At 31.6% G+C, this 17,841-nt stretch overlaps 1 protein-coding gene and 1 pseudogene across 1 annotated transcript; both read left to right on the top strand.

The window, feature by feature from the left end:
* The first annotated feature begins 4,854 nt into the window (after window positions 1–4,854).
* Window positions 4,855–7,807, top strand: LOC111635450. Its single transcript, XM_023380412.1, has 5 exons — window positions 4,855–5,132; window positions 5,228–5,296; window positions 5,670–5,759; window positions 6,602–6,724; window positions 6,912–7,807. Exons 1-4 carry the CDS (start codon window positions 4,899–4,901, stop codon window positions 6,722–6,724), a joined length of 516 nt encoding a protein of 171 aa, XP_023236180.1. The 5' UTR covers window positions 4,855–4,898; the 3' UTR covers window positions 6,912–7,807.
* A 3,396-nt stretch (window positions 7,808–11,203) lies between these two features.
* LOC111635470 lies at window positions 11,204–17,683 on the top strand (annotated as a pseudogene).
* Window positions 17,684–17,841: the final 158 nt, after the last annotated feature.

Below are 17,841 nucleotides of genomic sequence, written 5' to 3'. Positions count from 1 at the left end.
TAGACATGGATTTTATGTTGTACTGCAAACTATATAAGAATTCATACATATACAACTTAATATAATGCTGCACTCAATGTTATTCATATAATATTCTCCATGTACAGTACAAACCGTACACACAGATATACAAATCTGTGTGTGAGATTTACTACAGTACACTAAAACATTTTCAGGGAATAGTTTACTGCAGAATATATGGAAAATTGTTATTCTGAATTGCTAATATCATTTTGGTCTGACTGGTCTGAAGATGATGTTTTTCAAGTCATGGTGATTCCTCAAGTAGATGCAATACTTCTGAAGCAAGTGATTTGTGATTGGTTCATGGTGGATAATGTAAAGATCTGAGTTTATCAATAATTTGTGTAATACATCAGTGCTGGTATCCATTCTGGATGTTTTCCTTGTAGAAAATTCCCTGTACGTTCTATTATGTTTATTTCTAACCTCCAGAGCTTCATTAGAAAGTTAGCCAATTAGAAGAATTGAACTTATGATTATGTCCTTTCTATAAAATAAAATTTTATGTTGAGCTTACTGGCATCACATACCAGTTACATTCCCTCAGATATAAGTCCTATGTTTCTTTCGTATTTGCATCAAATTTATCCACATTTATGGCAAAGTCACAAGCTAAACATTCTAAAATAAAATTGAATTACATGATTAATGCTGGTAATTTTGACATATTTTTTGGCATTTTGGAAAAATTTGTGAGCTATGTTTCCATCATTTGTATTTCCTGAAAGCTGTTTTGCCAAATCCACTAAAAGCCCTAATTCCATGCATAGCTTGTCTTGTACTTGCTTTTAACTTTCTTCAACTTCATGTCTATTAACTTTGCTTCAAGCTTACCATGACTGGATTTCAGGTTTATATGATACATGGACTATACATTCCATAAATGTATCCACGAATACAAAGGCGACAATCCTAATAAGAGTAAACTTACATCAATGTTGTGCTTATTTAGTAGTTGATTCATTCCATGTGGTGTTGTGCCATACAAGTAACATATTTGGATAGATTTGTAAGATGCTAAAGTATTGCAGACTTTTCCATTTGTCTTACAGAATATTAATATAGCCTTTACAAGTATTTCCTTTGTATTTACAAATATTTTGGTAGGACATAGGGCCAAAACTTGTGCTTTCATCTTCCTCACTTTTTCCACAATTATCTCATCAGTTTCATTCATAAAAAATCTTTATGGGTTGACAGTACCTCATGGAAGCAGGTGCCAAATAATTTTTTATATCCATTACTATAAAGTTGAACTGGAACCATAGACAAGCTGAATACATTCTCATCTGTTTGGTACTCTTCAGAAAATTTTAGCATTTACCAGTACCTAGTTTAAGTGAATCCATCACAACCCCACTACATGAACATCTTGAATTTGTCTTCACACAAAGTCTGTAATACCTTTTCATTTGATTCACAAAATCATTGTAAAGTGTGGTTGATCAGTGTTTGTAACTCAATCACCATTGTAGTTTCTGTTACAGCAATTCGAGGTGGGTAGCACAAACATTTGGACTTACACACAACATAATAAGATAAATATAACTTACTGTTCACGTCTTTCACTCACTTTCGTATGAATTTGTATTAGTGGGTATAAAGATTTGCATCAACAATCATTGCAAGCACTTGATCTGCAGATAGACCTATGGGTACCATTGTATAGGACAAAAATTTCTGGTCCTTTATCTTAGTTCCCAGTTTAGGGGAGGCAAGAGACAACTTTGATAATAGCAGCAGAGCCCCCTTTTCCAGCACAGTTTAGTTTTTTTTCTATTGCCATTGCTAACTCTTCATTACTTCTTTCTTCCACTGAATCTTTTATCTTTTGTTTCTTCATCTTTTATCTTCAAATTCCTTTAGAGGTCTTCCACAAGTATTAAGTATAGCCTGCACCAGGAAATGTCAAGAATTGTTTAAGTCACAAGAAATTTATCTCTAGAAAGTGCCTGAGATACTGTCTACGTTTGTTCAATTTAGAAACAACAATTATTTATTGTTTTCTTGGTACTTTTTGCAGTTGCATCTGGCAATGACAAGACATTAAATTTTTGCAGAGTGAAAGTATACATTTGTTACTTGTAACCCAAATGTCAAAACTTCCTCTCAAGAAATATGACGATTCATTCTGTAATAGGAGTCAAATTTTCTATAATGGCAAATTTTGGCATAAACTTTCTTGGCTTTTCATTAGCACAGGAATCAGACTTTACGGAAAAGATATTGGGAATGCCAAATATCGCTGGATTCGAAACCAAATCTGTAATCGAATATCGAATACAAGTGATCTGCAATGCAGAAGCATCATTTGAAAAGACACACAGCACGCTTATGAAATGCTACAGAAAAAAAAATATTTCTTTACATACCTCCCCAGTGACAGATGACTACACTGCAACACAAATCTCAGAATAGGAGGATAAGCTCAATTGGTGTTCAAAGTCAGCCCACCCAGACGTACTGTACACGTGCGAGGTCGTCAATCCCGCACTATGGTAAGGCAGATAACTTTTGATTTCGAGTCACAGGTTACAGTCAAAACGGAGTAATTACATAGCCAGACTTAATCAATGATCCCAATTCCAGAAAAAATTATTTTGCTTCACAAAGGTGTAATTTTATATTTTATATCCCACTAGATTTGTGAGATCAAACACTGTGTCACGAGCTGAAGCTCTATCTTCCACACTATTTCCAGAAAAAACTGTTTAATACAGCTTAATGAGGCTAACGTTTTCGGCTACATTAAGTGACCTTCTTCAAGTTTTACCATTCAGAAATTAAACAATTTCTGCTGGAAATGGCGTGGAAAATGTAACTTAATAATTAGTGCGTTTCATTTTTATACAGTCGACCCCCCTATAACACTGTTGATAATTCCATTTTATATGAATTTCATGTTGTATGAGTCACTTAGATTTTACAAATACATGTTCCAGGCTGTGAACAGCTCACATGATTATAAAATCTAAGTGACTTGTACAACATGGAATTCATATAAAACGGAATTATCAACAGTGTTATAGGGGGGTCGACTTGTATATTACAATTTAATATATTAAATGGGCTGGTTTGATGTTTTGTAGAAGCTACTATTAGGCAATATATACATTATCTAAAAGTATCTTCGGTATAAGTTCATCCTTACATATCAATAAACTTTGAAATAATTTGTGTTTACCTGCACACGCTTTCGAAACTGTCTTTCTACTATTTTAAAAAACCACTACGAGAGGGCGTACTACGGATGGAACAGATCTTATTAATTAAAATAGCGATAATATCACAGATTAGGAAATTGTCGTAAATTACGTTAAAAAATGAATGACGGAATTTCTGTATAAATTTTCATTTTTTATTTTTATAATTATAAAGTTTAGTTAGATTTTAGATAAGTATACTGTCATGGCGGCGGTCCCGACTATTCGTACTCCCGACTGATTCCTCCCGGAGGGGAGCCGCCGGCGGGCCGCTTTGTGTCAAACGTCACTAGTTATTGATTCACGGTAGTTCTTGAACACACATATCAATGACTAGTATGAAGTGCCGCCATGACAGTATACGTATGTAAAATTTAACCTAAAGTTTCAAACGACCACACTTAGCAATAACTTTATTTTTATTTTCACTGTACAAAGCCAAGTGGTGACTGTCCGGATTGAGGGTGTAGACAAATTATATTCCCTAACTGTTAGAAGAGCGATAATTTCGAAAATCTGGAATATTGCCTGAGAAGACGAAAAATATCTCTGGCATTGAAAGCAGGGAGGTCAGTACTGGGTTAAGGCTGAGATAAAGGATGTCGAAAATGCTTAACGCCAGGAAGGTAAGGGTGCAGCTGAAACGGCGAAGACAGCTCAGTATTGCAAGGGAAAACGCCGCATTAACTTTTTAAGGACAATCTTTCATGGCTGAAAGTTATTACAATTGGCTCTCAATCCCTGGAAGTGGGCAGAAAATGCAAAGAATTCCCATGTTAACCACGAATATCTGGAATGTCAGAAGTAGGGTTTCTCATTTCCCGGTCTTTTTCTTGTCCCGGGATTTCGGGACAAAAGTGAACTGTTTCCCTGGATACCGGGAAATCTAGGGATATAATTAATTATTTTTAAAATATAAAAAAAATATCTTGAAATAGAATGATATAATTATTTTTCATTTTTTAAAGTAATTTCATACGTTTTGCGACCTCCAAAATCATAATATTAATAATGCGGTATAAAATATATATTAAAATTACCTTTCAATTACGTAGAAATTTTTACAAATAGAAAAAAATTTATTAAAGTTTGTTGGAAACTGTTTACAAAAAATATGCCTTTGAATTGAATTGAAAATTTAAAAAAAAATAAACTTATATCAAACTTCTAACTTAGAAGGTAATTTTCGTTTTTTAAATAAAACGTAATAAAAAATATTATTGTAAATTTTTATAAGATTTTGAAAATCAAAGATGGTCAATACTCCGATCACTCAATCTGGTTATTATTTTAATAATGAAAAGTCCGGGTACTGAAAATGCCTTTTCCAATTCAATGGATGTGGGTGGAATCGTCTTTAATGCATTTAAGAAAAGACAAATGTTACGTGTTTTTACACCCGTAGCCTCGAAAATTTCTAGTTCGTTTTCGAGATGCGTTGCATTACTTCTTTTGCTCTCAAGTATTCTTAATTTGTCTACCTCGGCTGCTTTAATAGCTGTATAAAGTTATAGCCCGATAATTTGGCAGTTGGTTTGGCTTTAATAATAATGTTTATTGTTTAGTTCTCTTGTTGGCATGTTTTTTTTTATTATTGTCAGCAAAGCTTTGATAAAAATCTCTCAGCAGTTACAACTCAGAAATGTTGCATCGAAATCTCTTGTTCAAGAGATGATGACGAAACTCTTACAAATTTGGGAAATTTTCGATGAAATGAATGAAAAATGGAAGATGCTGCTTCCTCTCATTTACGTGCATTTTACGATCGATTGCTGTTTTTATACATATGTTGGTCTTTTTGTACAGATAGATAAAGTTGTTCGAGTGTATTGTTTATGTATCGGTGCGGTATTATCGTCTCTAACGTTATCAGCTGCCTGGGCATTATCGATATTCACTTCAGTTGTAAGTACCACTTCTATATTTGTAGAAATAAAATATTTTTTGTTAATTTAAAATATCTTCTGTTGTATTTACAATAAACGATTATTGTCTTTCAGGTATACGATAATTTAATTACAATCGGAAAATTTTATTCTTATCTAAAATCCTTGGAGTACATATTCAAAGTATGTAACGTTTTAATTTCAAAAGTCTAACATATTAATTAAAAATCAATAAAAACACGAACAAAGTCTATGCATACAATGTCTTTACTTGTCTTTTGTCACTCAAGAAGGTCATCACAATGTAAGAACAATGTAAAAATAAAACTGAAACACCTTTAAAGCCTAGGACAATGAAGCCACTTGTCTTTCACACTATTTACTGAGCTGCATAGCCTGAAGTGAAATGTGGAACGTCAATGTATTTTCAATTAGTTCTTGGTGTTAAAAAAAAACAATTGAGACGTCGTGCATAAACAACGTTCGTGTTTTTAATGTATTTTCGTTAATTCATTTAGTACTTAAAACAATTGGCTTCACAATTGATTCATTTCAGATTATTTCCTTCATGAAGAGATTCGGAGGAAGACCTTTTGGTATATCCATGGCTGGATTTTTTTATGTAAAGAAAAACTTTTTGATAAGGGTAAATATTANGCCTGAAGTGAAATGTGGAACGTCAATGTATTTTCAATTAGTTCTTGGTGTTAAAAAAAAACAATTGAGACGTCGTGCATAAACAACGTTCGTGTTTTTAATGTATTTTCGTTAATTCATTTAGTACTTAAAACAATTGGCTTCACAATTGATTCATTTCAGATTATTTGCTTCTTGAAGAGATTCGGAGGAAGACCTTTTGGTATATCTATGGCGGGATTTTTTTATGTAAAGAAAAACTTTTTGATAAGGGTAAATATTATGAATAAATTTAAATTATCATTGTATTTTTCATAAATATACAGTGATTAAACTGTAATTATTTATAGCTCTTTAAATAAAGCTATAAACAATTACATATTATTTTTATATATTTAAAATAACCGTGTCAAAAATAAAAAGATTAGATAGGCATTTTTGCAATTTGGAAAATTTGTAGTTAATATGCAGAAATTTCTGTTAGATAAATTGTCAATTAATCACAGGTTATTTAGACAAAAAACACAATAAACTGCAACCGTTATGTTACAGTTTGGTATGGACATTAAAGATTTAACGATTTGAATTTTTCCATAGATTACAAAGTCACATGAGAATTACACATAGGCTACATCAAATTGTAAACTCGAAAATGTTTAACTAACCTTTAAGTCTGACTAACGGTTCTATTGCAAACTACGTTTTTTAAGTCATTGTTTCCAAGCATAATGGTTAAACATCAGACTTAGTAGGTAGAAAAATGTAAATTATAATTCAGAAATATTTTGAAATATGAATTTTATTACACGTTATAGTAATTGTTATATTTCTGACAATATTATTTATTTATAGATGCTGCACTGCCTGTATTCTATATTGTCTTTACTGATCGAAGTAACGGGAGTTATGCAGAAAAACAAGTGCCTTTTGAAAAGTAGTAAAAGTGTTGCACTTACAAACGAAACAGTCTTTTAGTTACAGTAAAACTCCGTTTATTCGTAGAAATTTATTGTTTTAAAAGTTAATAGTAAATGTCAAATTTTTTAGACAATAAACTATTGTCTAAAAAATTTCCAGTTATTATATGTTAATTATGTAGCATAAATGAGAGATGAACTATGTCTAGACCTAAATTATCGATGATAAGNAAACAGTCTTTTAGTTACAGTAAAACTCCGTTTATTCGTTTCTTATAAAACGTTCATCCTTTTTAACGTTAAATGTTCGTGAAACAATACAATACGTACTTTTGTATGTACTGAGTAGCTTCGTATTAATGGAACGTTAATCTTCTTATTGTTTTTTGTTTGGTAAAGCGAGTAAGTTTATTATCAATCATTGAAAAGTGTTTTTAGTGTGGAGTTTTCAGACTTTTATTCAAATACTGAATTAATTTCGGTTTATGCAGAAATTTTTTACTGTACCACCTCTATATGTGTATGCATGTATATGTGTTTGTGTGTGTTGACGAATATTTTGTTTATTATCTCTGAATGTAGAAATGATAAAGAAAAATAGTTTGACGTGGTGACTTCGATATAAAAGGCATTTATGCTTGTGAATTTTGGTGGTTAAAGGTTGACGGGATGAAGAGATTGATGAAATTTTATGTGTTATTAAGTGGAATGTCTGAAAGTCAAATTCAAGTAATTAATGCCGATATCGCTCGACATTAAGATTTAGATTTTTGTGTATATTCTTTAAAAGTTAATAGTAAATCATTATCTTTTTTATTCGCTCTGTGTTCCATAATCTCTTTTCTACAATTGAATATTCGTTATAGAATACAAGCACTCTTTACAGATTCTGTTGTAATTCGAAACCTCGATTACATATTGTGCTCTGCTAAATATGAAAACACATCAGAACAGTGTATAGTTGTTTGCACACGTTTCAATATTTTGCTGGATTTACTGATTGTCTTGAAGCGTTTTCATAATGACTAAAACACAATATTTAAACCGCGTATTAAATGACAATAATATTTACAAAAGAAGTCGTCTTTATTGTACGACAAACATTCAGCTGTATAGAACAGATTATACACACAGATCGATGCTAAGGATAAAAATTTATTTTGATTAACTATTCTAATTAAGTTACCAACTAAAACAGAAGAAATGTGTATTAAATGTTGTTTTTTTCGAAATTAATAAATTGCTTATTAAAAATTTACTGTTTTTACTTAAAGTAACGTTAATTTATGGTGGAAGGAACTATTTATTGCAAACCTCATGTTAAGCACGGTTTCAGATAAAGTGTCTAAATCTCTTGATTTTGATACTGCTCGTAATCTTACCAGAACTTTCAATACTTTGAGTAAAAGTAATTTCACTGGACTTCTCACCCTAACGCAATTTGGTGCCAAATTATTTAACTCGAAGTGGCTGAACGTAGTAATATTTAATCGTATTCAAATTATTAAAATCGTTGTAAAAGAAATTATATTTTACCCTAACTGAAATGCAACTTTACATAGTTGTAAGTACAGCGTGAAGATTATTGTTTGGTAGATTTCGTGTATATTTTCTAGTTTATTATCACAACGTATGTTGTTTAATATGAATTCATTTACACAATATTTGTTTCAAGTAATGTAAGTTAGATTCAGACGTAAATCCCAAGGTAAATCAATGTTTTATATTTAGTAACATTGACAGAAATGTAAAATATTACAGATAATTCTCTTTGATAAAAACAAATTAATATCAGTTATTAATTCTATAAACTAGTGTACAATTCCGATTATTCCGAATGACTTTTTCTGTAATTTGATTCAATCTACTACAGACTGTTGTATATTTATACAATACTTAGTACAAGTTCTTACTTGTTATAATAAAATTTTATTTTCAAATGTGTATTCACCTATCAAAACATTTATAATATTTCAAAATTAATGATTAACTTTGATTTCGATTGCAGTTTTTTGATATACAGCGTTAGCGAGAAATAAGTTTCCCATTTTAGAGACTGCTGTCTACTGCTCGAAATGAGACAAAATTTGCACTACAGATAATTAAAATGATGCACTTTACATCTCTTAAATAATAATAAAAAAATCATAGAAAAATCTAAGTGTAAATATTGAATGTATGTAATAGCTCTAAAACTGCTCAGTATGTTTTTTTTTCCATTTTGAACAAAACTCTATTCGCAAAACCATATTTTCCACAGCTGAATGCAGTGAGCTGTGAATATTTACTGGAATATCCAGAAGATGATGCCAAATGATGTTCTTCAGATCTAGCACAGATGCAGGGGCCGTATTCTGGTCACTGTCTCTAGTGTCTTCTCTCTCGAAAGCTGGTCGCTGATTGGCTAATCGTTTGGATTAGCCAATTAGTGTTTTTTAATTTCATATCCTACTTAATTTCAGTTCTTACACTACTATTATTTTTTCAAAATCAGTAATATTTTTCGAATTCTAGTAATAATTTTTACAATTACTACGTAATCTAAAAATTCCATTATATAAAGATAGAACTGAACTTGTATTGTACTGCATATATACGCCAGGGAGCGCTTTCTTATTCTCTCAGCGTTAGGCGTGATATTTTTGCTATTGTGCTTTGATTCACGTGTTGTCTTGTGTAAAAATGTCAGAGTTTCGGTCTTTGAAAAGAAATTCTTCGCAAGTTCCTGAAGACCTGTTACCACGAAATGCAATAAGACGGATTGGAAGCGAGGAAAATGTCACAGGTGAGTGAAGGTAACAGTTGGGCTTCTCTTACATAAGTGTCGAAAAGGTGATTAACGTTAAAACAATTTTCGTGTGTGTGGATTATTTGTTTATAGATATAAACTGAATTATTTTATCGGAAAACGAAACTGAGCTACATAGGCGTAGGATTTTTTATTTTAATCCNTTTTAAATTACTAACAACAAATATGAAAGACTAAGTGCAACGTTGTAACAAATTTCATTTCCGTCCAAGTTAAGAATGATATGACTCATCGAAAACTGCGCGAACGAACATAAACAGTGGCGTAATCGTCCGTTATCGACCGACTCCAGACCGATTTTTAATTTGTAAACTGTCATTGCAATGGACAGCTGACATTGTGCTCTGGAAGAAACAATTTGTATCACTCTTGCTACGGATATAATTTGTAAGCTTAAATTTTTTGCATACCTTTTTATTGATAATACGTATTTAATTGCGGCTCGCGAAAAATTTCAAATTTTGAAAAATGGCTCGGACTATCAAGGAGCTTGGCCACCCTGGGTATATACAGTACTAAAGAAGCGCTTAATAAGTACATTTCTGAAAAACCAAAAAAAAAAAAAATTATGTTGCTCGTAATCCAAATAAGGTGGTAAAAGAATTGCAATACTTGGTTTCAATAAACGAATAAATAAAAACTGCGTAGATTTTGAAAGTCTATACCCATCCAGGAATCTAGCATCTTGTTTCAATGCACTTATTAAATTTATGGTCCAACACAATCCAGTGTTATCGACATACTCCGAGGATTTAAGAAAGTGATTCGGGTGATAATGCACATCGTTAGGGGTGTTGGAGTAGATGTAATATCGTCGGAATAGACTAAGATGCGTGTGTGTGTATTTTCAAGGAAAAAACGTCATGCATTAAAATGGCAAAAACGAAGAAGACCTTCCGGGATACCTTTACACTTTCTGAATTTGAACTGTCTGTCGACACAGAGCCCGCTGCCAAAACTACACTTTTTTCTGAAACTAATGCCAGTGATACCACTTCACCTGAAGCGAAATGTCATTATAAGGATGGGTTTGTCGATTTTTATAACATGAAGTTACAGACAGAATAGTCATAATATTCACCTTTCCCATGACATCATAATACAGGAGTTTATCCGAGGTGGCCACGGTTAAGGCTGACTAGTAGGATAGCCAGTTAATTTCCCGTGTTTTTCTTAATATGTCTCAAAGACACGAATCAGTATGAGCAGTAAGGGCCTAAGTAAAACGAAAGAAAACATGTGAAAGTACTGTACATACATTGATCTGATGTCGTTTAGCTGTTCTACTTTGTGCATTGTTAAAACGTTTTAATGCTATCTTTATTATAAATAACTGTATTGTTTTAATTTATTTTTACAAATGTTATTACTGTGATACAAGTGTCAATTCTTTCATGATTTTGATGCAACAAAGTCATTTCCAGCTCAGGCTGACTCATGTAAACTCTGTGCGTACTAAATGAGACTTCTTCTCTTGATAATTTTACATTTCGTTCTCTTACGCCACGTGACATATTAATTTGCATACGTTCGTTAAATTTATGTTTGTATTTACCAGTTTCTTTATGTAACATTTTAATCATATTTTTATTAATTTCACAATTTTTAATTATTGAATTTTATCACCGTGATTATTTGTATATCAACCGAATGACGATTCGTGTTTTTTTTTTATTTAATGTCCTACTTGATTTCAGTTCATACACTACTATTATTTTTTCTAAATTAGTAATATTTTACGAATTCTATTAGTAATTTTTACAATTACTACGTATTCTAGAAATTTCATTATTTAAAGATAGTACCGAAAGTACCGTATATTGTACTGTATATATACGCCAGAGAGTGCTATCTTATTTTCGCAGCGTTAGACATAATTTTTTTTTTTTTGCTATTGTGCTTTGATTCACGTGTTGTCTTGTGTAAAAATGTCAGAGTTTCGGTCTTTGAAAAGAAATTCTTCGCCAGTTCCTCAAGACCTATTACCACGAAATGCAATAAGACGAATTGGAAACGAGGAAAATGTCTCAGGTGAGTGAAGGCAACAGTTGGGCTTGTCTTACATAAGTGTCGAAAAGGTGATTAAATTAACGTTAAAACAATTTTCATGTGTGAGGATTGTTTGTTTATAGATACAAACTGGGTTATTTTATCGGAAAACGAAACTGAGCTCCATATGTGTAGGATTTTCTGTTTCAATCCCATACGAAAACACAAATATGGTGACACGCTCATAAAAATCTGACTAAAGAGATTCAAACTTGAAAGATATAATTAATTTATTGTGTTAGTAATAAAACTTGATAGTGTATTTCATTTCGTGTTATCTTCTACTAAGCTAATATGTTAATTTGTTAAAATGTAATAAATTCAGTTTCATGTTACACTTGAACATCCTTGTAAACTATGATTTGTACGATAAGAATTTGAATTGATTACTTTATATATGGAATTGTAAAATATATTGTATTTTGTGTTTGATGTTTTACGTTATATTTATATTCTTGGAGGTTATATATAACAGAAGGAAAGATTTTCTGAAATTTCGCAGAGGTTTGTGTGTTAGGGAGATGAATGCTATTAAATTTTGATGGTTAAGGTTGAAAGGTGGGAAAGATATAAGGATATTGGTGTTAATTAGCGTATATTTAAAAATGTAAGTAATTATATTGCAATAACTGTGAATTTAAGAAAATTGCTGTACACAGGGTTTCTTTATAATGGTTTGATTCTAGACACGTGTCAGTAAACAGTTTGTTCTTGAATTTTGATGTACTTGAATTGAAATTTACAGATTTTTAAACAATAATTATACAACTATTTATTGGGCATTTGTAATATTAATATGTAAAATACTGATTCTGTGAAGACTCGGCACTGAAAAGAAATTAGAATATTACGTCTAATGAGAAATGCATCTGCAATAATGAAATGAGTCGATAAATTTCTATTGTCATCGAAAACTTTTAGAAGTTAGAATTGCTAATTAAATTATGATAATAATTATAATAAAAGAATGGCATTCTTTCCCTACACAAATTAATCGAATAATAAGTTTTAAGATGCTAAATAAATATAATAAATGGAAACTTCTATTCTAAAATTATCATTATTGTTATTCTACGGATATTTTCGGCCTATTTTATTGAATTATTGGCAAAAAACGACTGCACGAATAGCTGTTTTTAATGGAATCGTTGAGGGGTGAATAAGAGTAGGAGGAAGCTCAGCTTAGAATGTTGGGAGAGACTTATTCGCAAGAACGCGAGAAAGGATTTGTTATACATAATTCAAGTATTGACTAATATTTGTATACAAATATAGTTGTTATTTTTTACACTACCGCGTCGGTATTTTTGGTAAAAATGCCAAAAAAGTTTTTTACATTTATATTAAAAAGCAATATTCTTGTGTAGCAGATGGAGGACGAGGTCGTGGTAGAGGTTACGAACCTCAGGATGACATCCCATTTAGAGGTAGACAAGAGTCACGTTCCCCTTCTTCAAGACACGATGAAAGACGATCAAATACTACAGCAGCGGATAGAACTGATCCTGGTGAGTGTAGCAGGAACATAAATTAATTCTGTACATCTGTTAAATTACTTAAAATATAATTTAACATATATAACAGAATAATATATAATATAACAGATTTATATATATAATATATATATATATATCATGAGGACATCATGTTCATTTAACAACTATCATGTTGTTAAATGAACATAAATTAGGTTATTTTATCAAAAAACGAAACTAAGCTTTGCAGGCGTAGGATTTTCTATTTCAATTCCATACGAAAACACAAATATGGTGACATGCTCAAAGTTCTGACTTATAGCAGCTTTAAACTTGAAAGATATAACTAATTTACCGTGTTAGTAATTAAACTTCATAGTGTATTTCATTTCGTGTTATCTTGAACTAAGCTAATATGTTAATTTGTTAAAATGTAATAACTTCAGTTTTATTTTACAATTCAACACCCTTCTAAACTATAATTGGTAGGATAAGAATTTGAATTGAGTATTTTATATATGGAATTGTAAAATATATTGTATTTTGTGTTTGCTGTTTTACGTTATATTTATATTCTTGGCTGTTATACATAACAGGAAAGTATGGTAATCTCAAAAAAAATAATTATGGCTATTGTAACGTCCGAAATTATTTTTTTATTTTGCACAAACAATATACAGTTTAATCCGATTGTAATGTCATCGGATGTAAAGACGATTTTAATATAACGTCAAGTTTTCATCGGTTCCACGATTTCACTATACTAAATGATGATAAACCCCACTTGTAACGATATAGTACAGTTTTAACGTCATATTTGAAGCACTCCCAAATTTACAAAATTAAATTACAAATTTTATTTAACTTAGGAACGAACACGTAGTTTCTTCTAAAGTCAGAGTTCACTTCTTTGAATAACTGCGGGTGGTACTCTCCCCTACCTAACTTCGGTGGGTTGAGGTGGCTGTTTTGCCTGTTTGTAGATAAGGGTCGCCATTTTGTATTTTACTTTGACTCTGTTCTCGGTCTACCGACTACCTACTAGTCTGGATATTTTTTATGCTCAAATGATTTGGGTACCTAATACTTTGTGCCAAATATCAACTCTCGACATGTACTCCTTCATACTTCCATCATAGCTTCAACGGCAGTACGATTTTATAAACAAAAGATAGTCTTGTCAATAATAAAAGTACGGCATTCTTTCCCTACATAAATAAATCGAATGATAAATTTTAACACTAAAACTTGATAATGATGCTGAAGAAATATGATAAATGGAAACTTCTATTCTAAAATTATTATTATTATTCTACGGATATTTTAGGTATATTTTATTGAAATTTTGCCACAAAACTACTGCTTGAATAGTAATTTAAATGAAATTGTTGATGGGAGGATAAGAGTAGGAGAAAGCTTAGAATGTACAGAGAGATTTATTTGGAATTACTTGAGAGAGGATATATTACCCATAATTTAAGTATTGACTAATATTTGTAGACAAATATAGTTGTTTTATTTTTAGTTTTATTCCTTACTTAATATTTATACCTAAAGTCATAAGTGATTTAACATTTTTTAAGCTAAAATATTAATACGTTACATTACCGCTTCAGTATTTCTGGTAGAAATGCCATAAAAATTTATTTACATTTATATTAAAAAGTAATATTCTTGTGTAGGAGATAGCGGACGAGGCAGCGGAAAAGGTCGTGGTAGAGGTATAGGTTACGAACCTCAGAATGACATTCCATTTAGAGGTAGACAAGAGTCATGTTCCCCTTCTTCAAAACACGATGAAACACAATCAACTATTACACCAGCGGATAGAACTTCTCCTGGTGAGTGTAGCAGGAACATAAGTAACTTAACAGAGGTAACAATAAGTATGCATTTATATATCTATCAGCTTATGTAAGTTCTGAATAATAGAAAAATGTGTTACACTCAAACATCCATACTCTTGCTTTAAAATAATTTGTTACATTAATATTATTCATGTAAATTTTAATGTATTTTTTATCTGTTTGCTATAATTAACAAATAATATTCACATATGCAAGGTGGAGAAGAGTTTCGTGATTTTGAACTTGGTGGAGAATTTCGAAGTAGACAACAATCACATTCTCCAATACTAGCAGAAGATGCAAGAGCAACGACTAGTAGAGCGCCTGCAATAATTACACCTGTTGAGAGTATGACAAGACCATCCTTACGTACAGGTATGTAACATACAAAATAATCGTTTATAAAAATATTTTATTTGCAAGTGTAATTTAGTAAAATGTATAGCTTTAAATGTTGATCTGATGCAAAATCCCTCAGCTTCTCATGAAGGTAGACAGTCGTCTTCAGCTATGGCTCTTGCTTCTCTATTGCATTCAAAAAGTACAGTAGATATTATGTCGAGTGTAATGAAGAGACTGGGTCTTATTACCGCTTCAGTATTTCTGGTAGAAATGCCGCATTTGTAATATTAATATGTAAAATACTGATTCTGTGAAGACTCGGCACTGAAAAGAAATTAGAATATTACGTCTAATGAGAAATGCATCTGCANGTATGACAAGACCATCCTTACGTACAGGTATGTAACATACAAAATAATCGTTTATAAAAATATTTTATTTGCAAGTGTAATTTAGTAAAATGTATAGCTTTAAATGTTGATCTGATGCAAAATCCCTCAGCTTCTCATGAAGGTAGACAGTCGTCTTCAGTCATGGCTCTTGCTTCTCTACTGCATTCAAAGAGTGCAGTCGCTATTATTTCGAGTGGGATGAAAAGACTGGGTCTAGAGCTAACTTATACTGGTTCTACAAGACATAACTTTGCTAGAAGACCTGGCATTGGCATTAAAGGTAAAAAAATAAATTTACTTGCAAATTATTTTCCAATAGATATACCACACGGAGAAGTGTATCATTATGATGTGGATATTGAAAAGGTTCTGGTCATAACAGAAGAGAGTGATACTGAAAATGTACCTACACATAAAAAGTATAGATGCCAAAACACTAAACTGAAAAGAAGAGTTATTGAAGAGATGATTCGTGAAGTTCCTCTATTCAGAAATATTAGACCGGCATTTGATGGAGAGAAAAACTTGTACACCCGAGAACCGTTACCGATAAAATACACAACACTATTTACTGTAAGCATTACGGATGATTTTAATCTCGAAAAAACGACAACATATGAAATTAAACTTAAACCTGTTAACAGATCAGACACAGCTCGAAGGTCAGATGACAATTCAATTAGTTTAGAGCCATTACACGAGTTGTTAGCGGGTAGATGCAGTGATATAACAGAAAGTATTATTATGGGAATGATGGCCATAGAGACCATACTAAGACACGGTCCTGCTCTACATTTGGTTCCAGTTGGAAGGTCGTTTTTCATAAAGCCTCACATGGATGAAGTTCCTCTATTAGGTGGAGGAATTTGGTTTGGTCATCATCAAAGTATGCAGCTGTGTCAATGGAAGCCCATATTAAACATTGATAAATCGGCAACGGCAATTTATAGAAGCTGCTCCGTTGTTGAGTTTATGTTTGAAATATTATATCCACGTACTGAGAACTTTGAGTTGGCTGCAAGACAGATGAGAGGTCTCACAGATGCTGAAAGAAGAACACTTACAAACGAAATGAAAAATTTGAAAGTTGAAGTAACTCATTTGCCTTATCCCCGAAAATATAGAATTCGAGACATAACAAAAGAGAATGCAAACAACATTATTTTTATGAGAAAGATTAATGATCAGGAAACTCCTTGCTCGGTATCAGAATATTTTCGGTCTGTATATAAACCATTAAAATATCCTAATTTACCTTGTTTAAATGTGGGAAATAATAACAGAGATATCTATTTACCATTGGAAGTCTGCAATATTGTATAAGGTCAGCACAGTAATAAGAAATTAATAGACAAACTTCAGATATGATTCGCTACACGGCTCGACCTCCTGCAGAAAAGTTCAATGATATCAGACAGTCTGTTAATGCTATGATGCAAGACTTTCAACCATTCTCGATAGAATTTGGCATTCGTGTACATACAAATTTTCTAAAGTGTGCAGGCAGAGTATTGGATCCTCCAGAAGTTATGTACGATGGAAGAGAGACCGTCAGACCTTCTAACGGAAGCTGGAATATGGTAAATAAGAAGTTTCACAAAGGAGTGACAATTAAGAAATGGATGCTGCTGAGTTTCTCGGAAAATCGCTGCTGTAACGAAGGAGTGTTAAGGAAGTTAGTTAGTATGCTAATAGAAAATGGTAGAAATGTAGGGGTTGACTTTGCAGATCCATTGGAAGTGAGAGGCTTTACACGTAGTGATGGAAAGCCGGGAGATATAAGCTTCAACATCGCCAAAATATTAAACAGAAGTATTGTTTAACTTTTTCAGTGATTAGGTGTGTCTTTCCTTTATACTTTTGTTAATTCTACTATACATTTTTCATACTTTTTTGTTCAATGTTGCTTTTATTATTTTTCTTAAATCCGATTGTATTTTGCCCTTTGTATATGTTTACTTTGATAAATATTTCATCATGTCTTCAATAATTACAATTATAATGTTTTAATATAAAGTTAAGCGGTGTTTACTTTAATCACGTGTATGATTATTTTCTTTTTTGTCTGTTTATTATCAACTGTATTAACTTGCTAAAGTATAGCAAATAAAATATTACTATTTATATTGTATTAATTAATGAAGCAATTACTTACTGTATTTATAAAGACGTGAAGATTAGAGAATATATATATATATATATATCCACCCTGCAATATATGTTCATGCAATATATATATATATATATATATATAAAATACA

This window comes from Centruroides sculpturatus, unplaced genomic scaffold, assembly GCF_000671375.1.
Source record: "Centruroides sculpturatus isolate CEXI.00-Female unplaced genomic scaffold, Cexi_2.0 scaffold368, whole genome shotgun sequence".
NCBI classification, from domain to species: Eukaryota; Metazoa; Arthropoda; class Arachnida; order Scorpiones; family Buthidae; genus Centruroides; species Centruroides sculpturatus.
The sequence above is the reverse complement of the archived record's forward strand: the minus strand, read 5'-3'. Positions and strand labels throughout refer to the sequence as shown.

Coding starts and splice junctions, on each gene's coding strand:
- LOC111635450 (XM_023380412.1), top strand. CDS start 4,899: ATGATGACGAAACTCTTACAAATTTGGGAAATTTTCGATGAAATGAAT. Junction 5,133..5,227: donor TATCGATATTCACTTCAGTT/GTAAGTACCACT, acceptor ATTGTCTTTCAG/GTATACGATAATTTAATTAC. Junction 5,297..5,669: donor CCTTGGAGTACATATTCAAA/GTATGTAACGTT, acceptor GATTCATTTCAG/ATTATTTCCTTCATGAAGAG.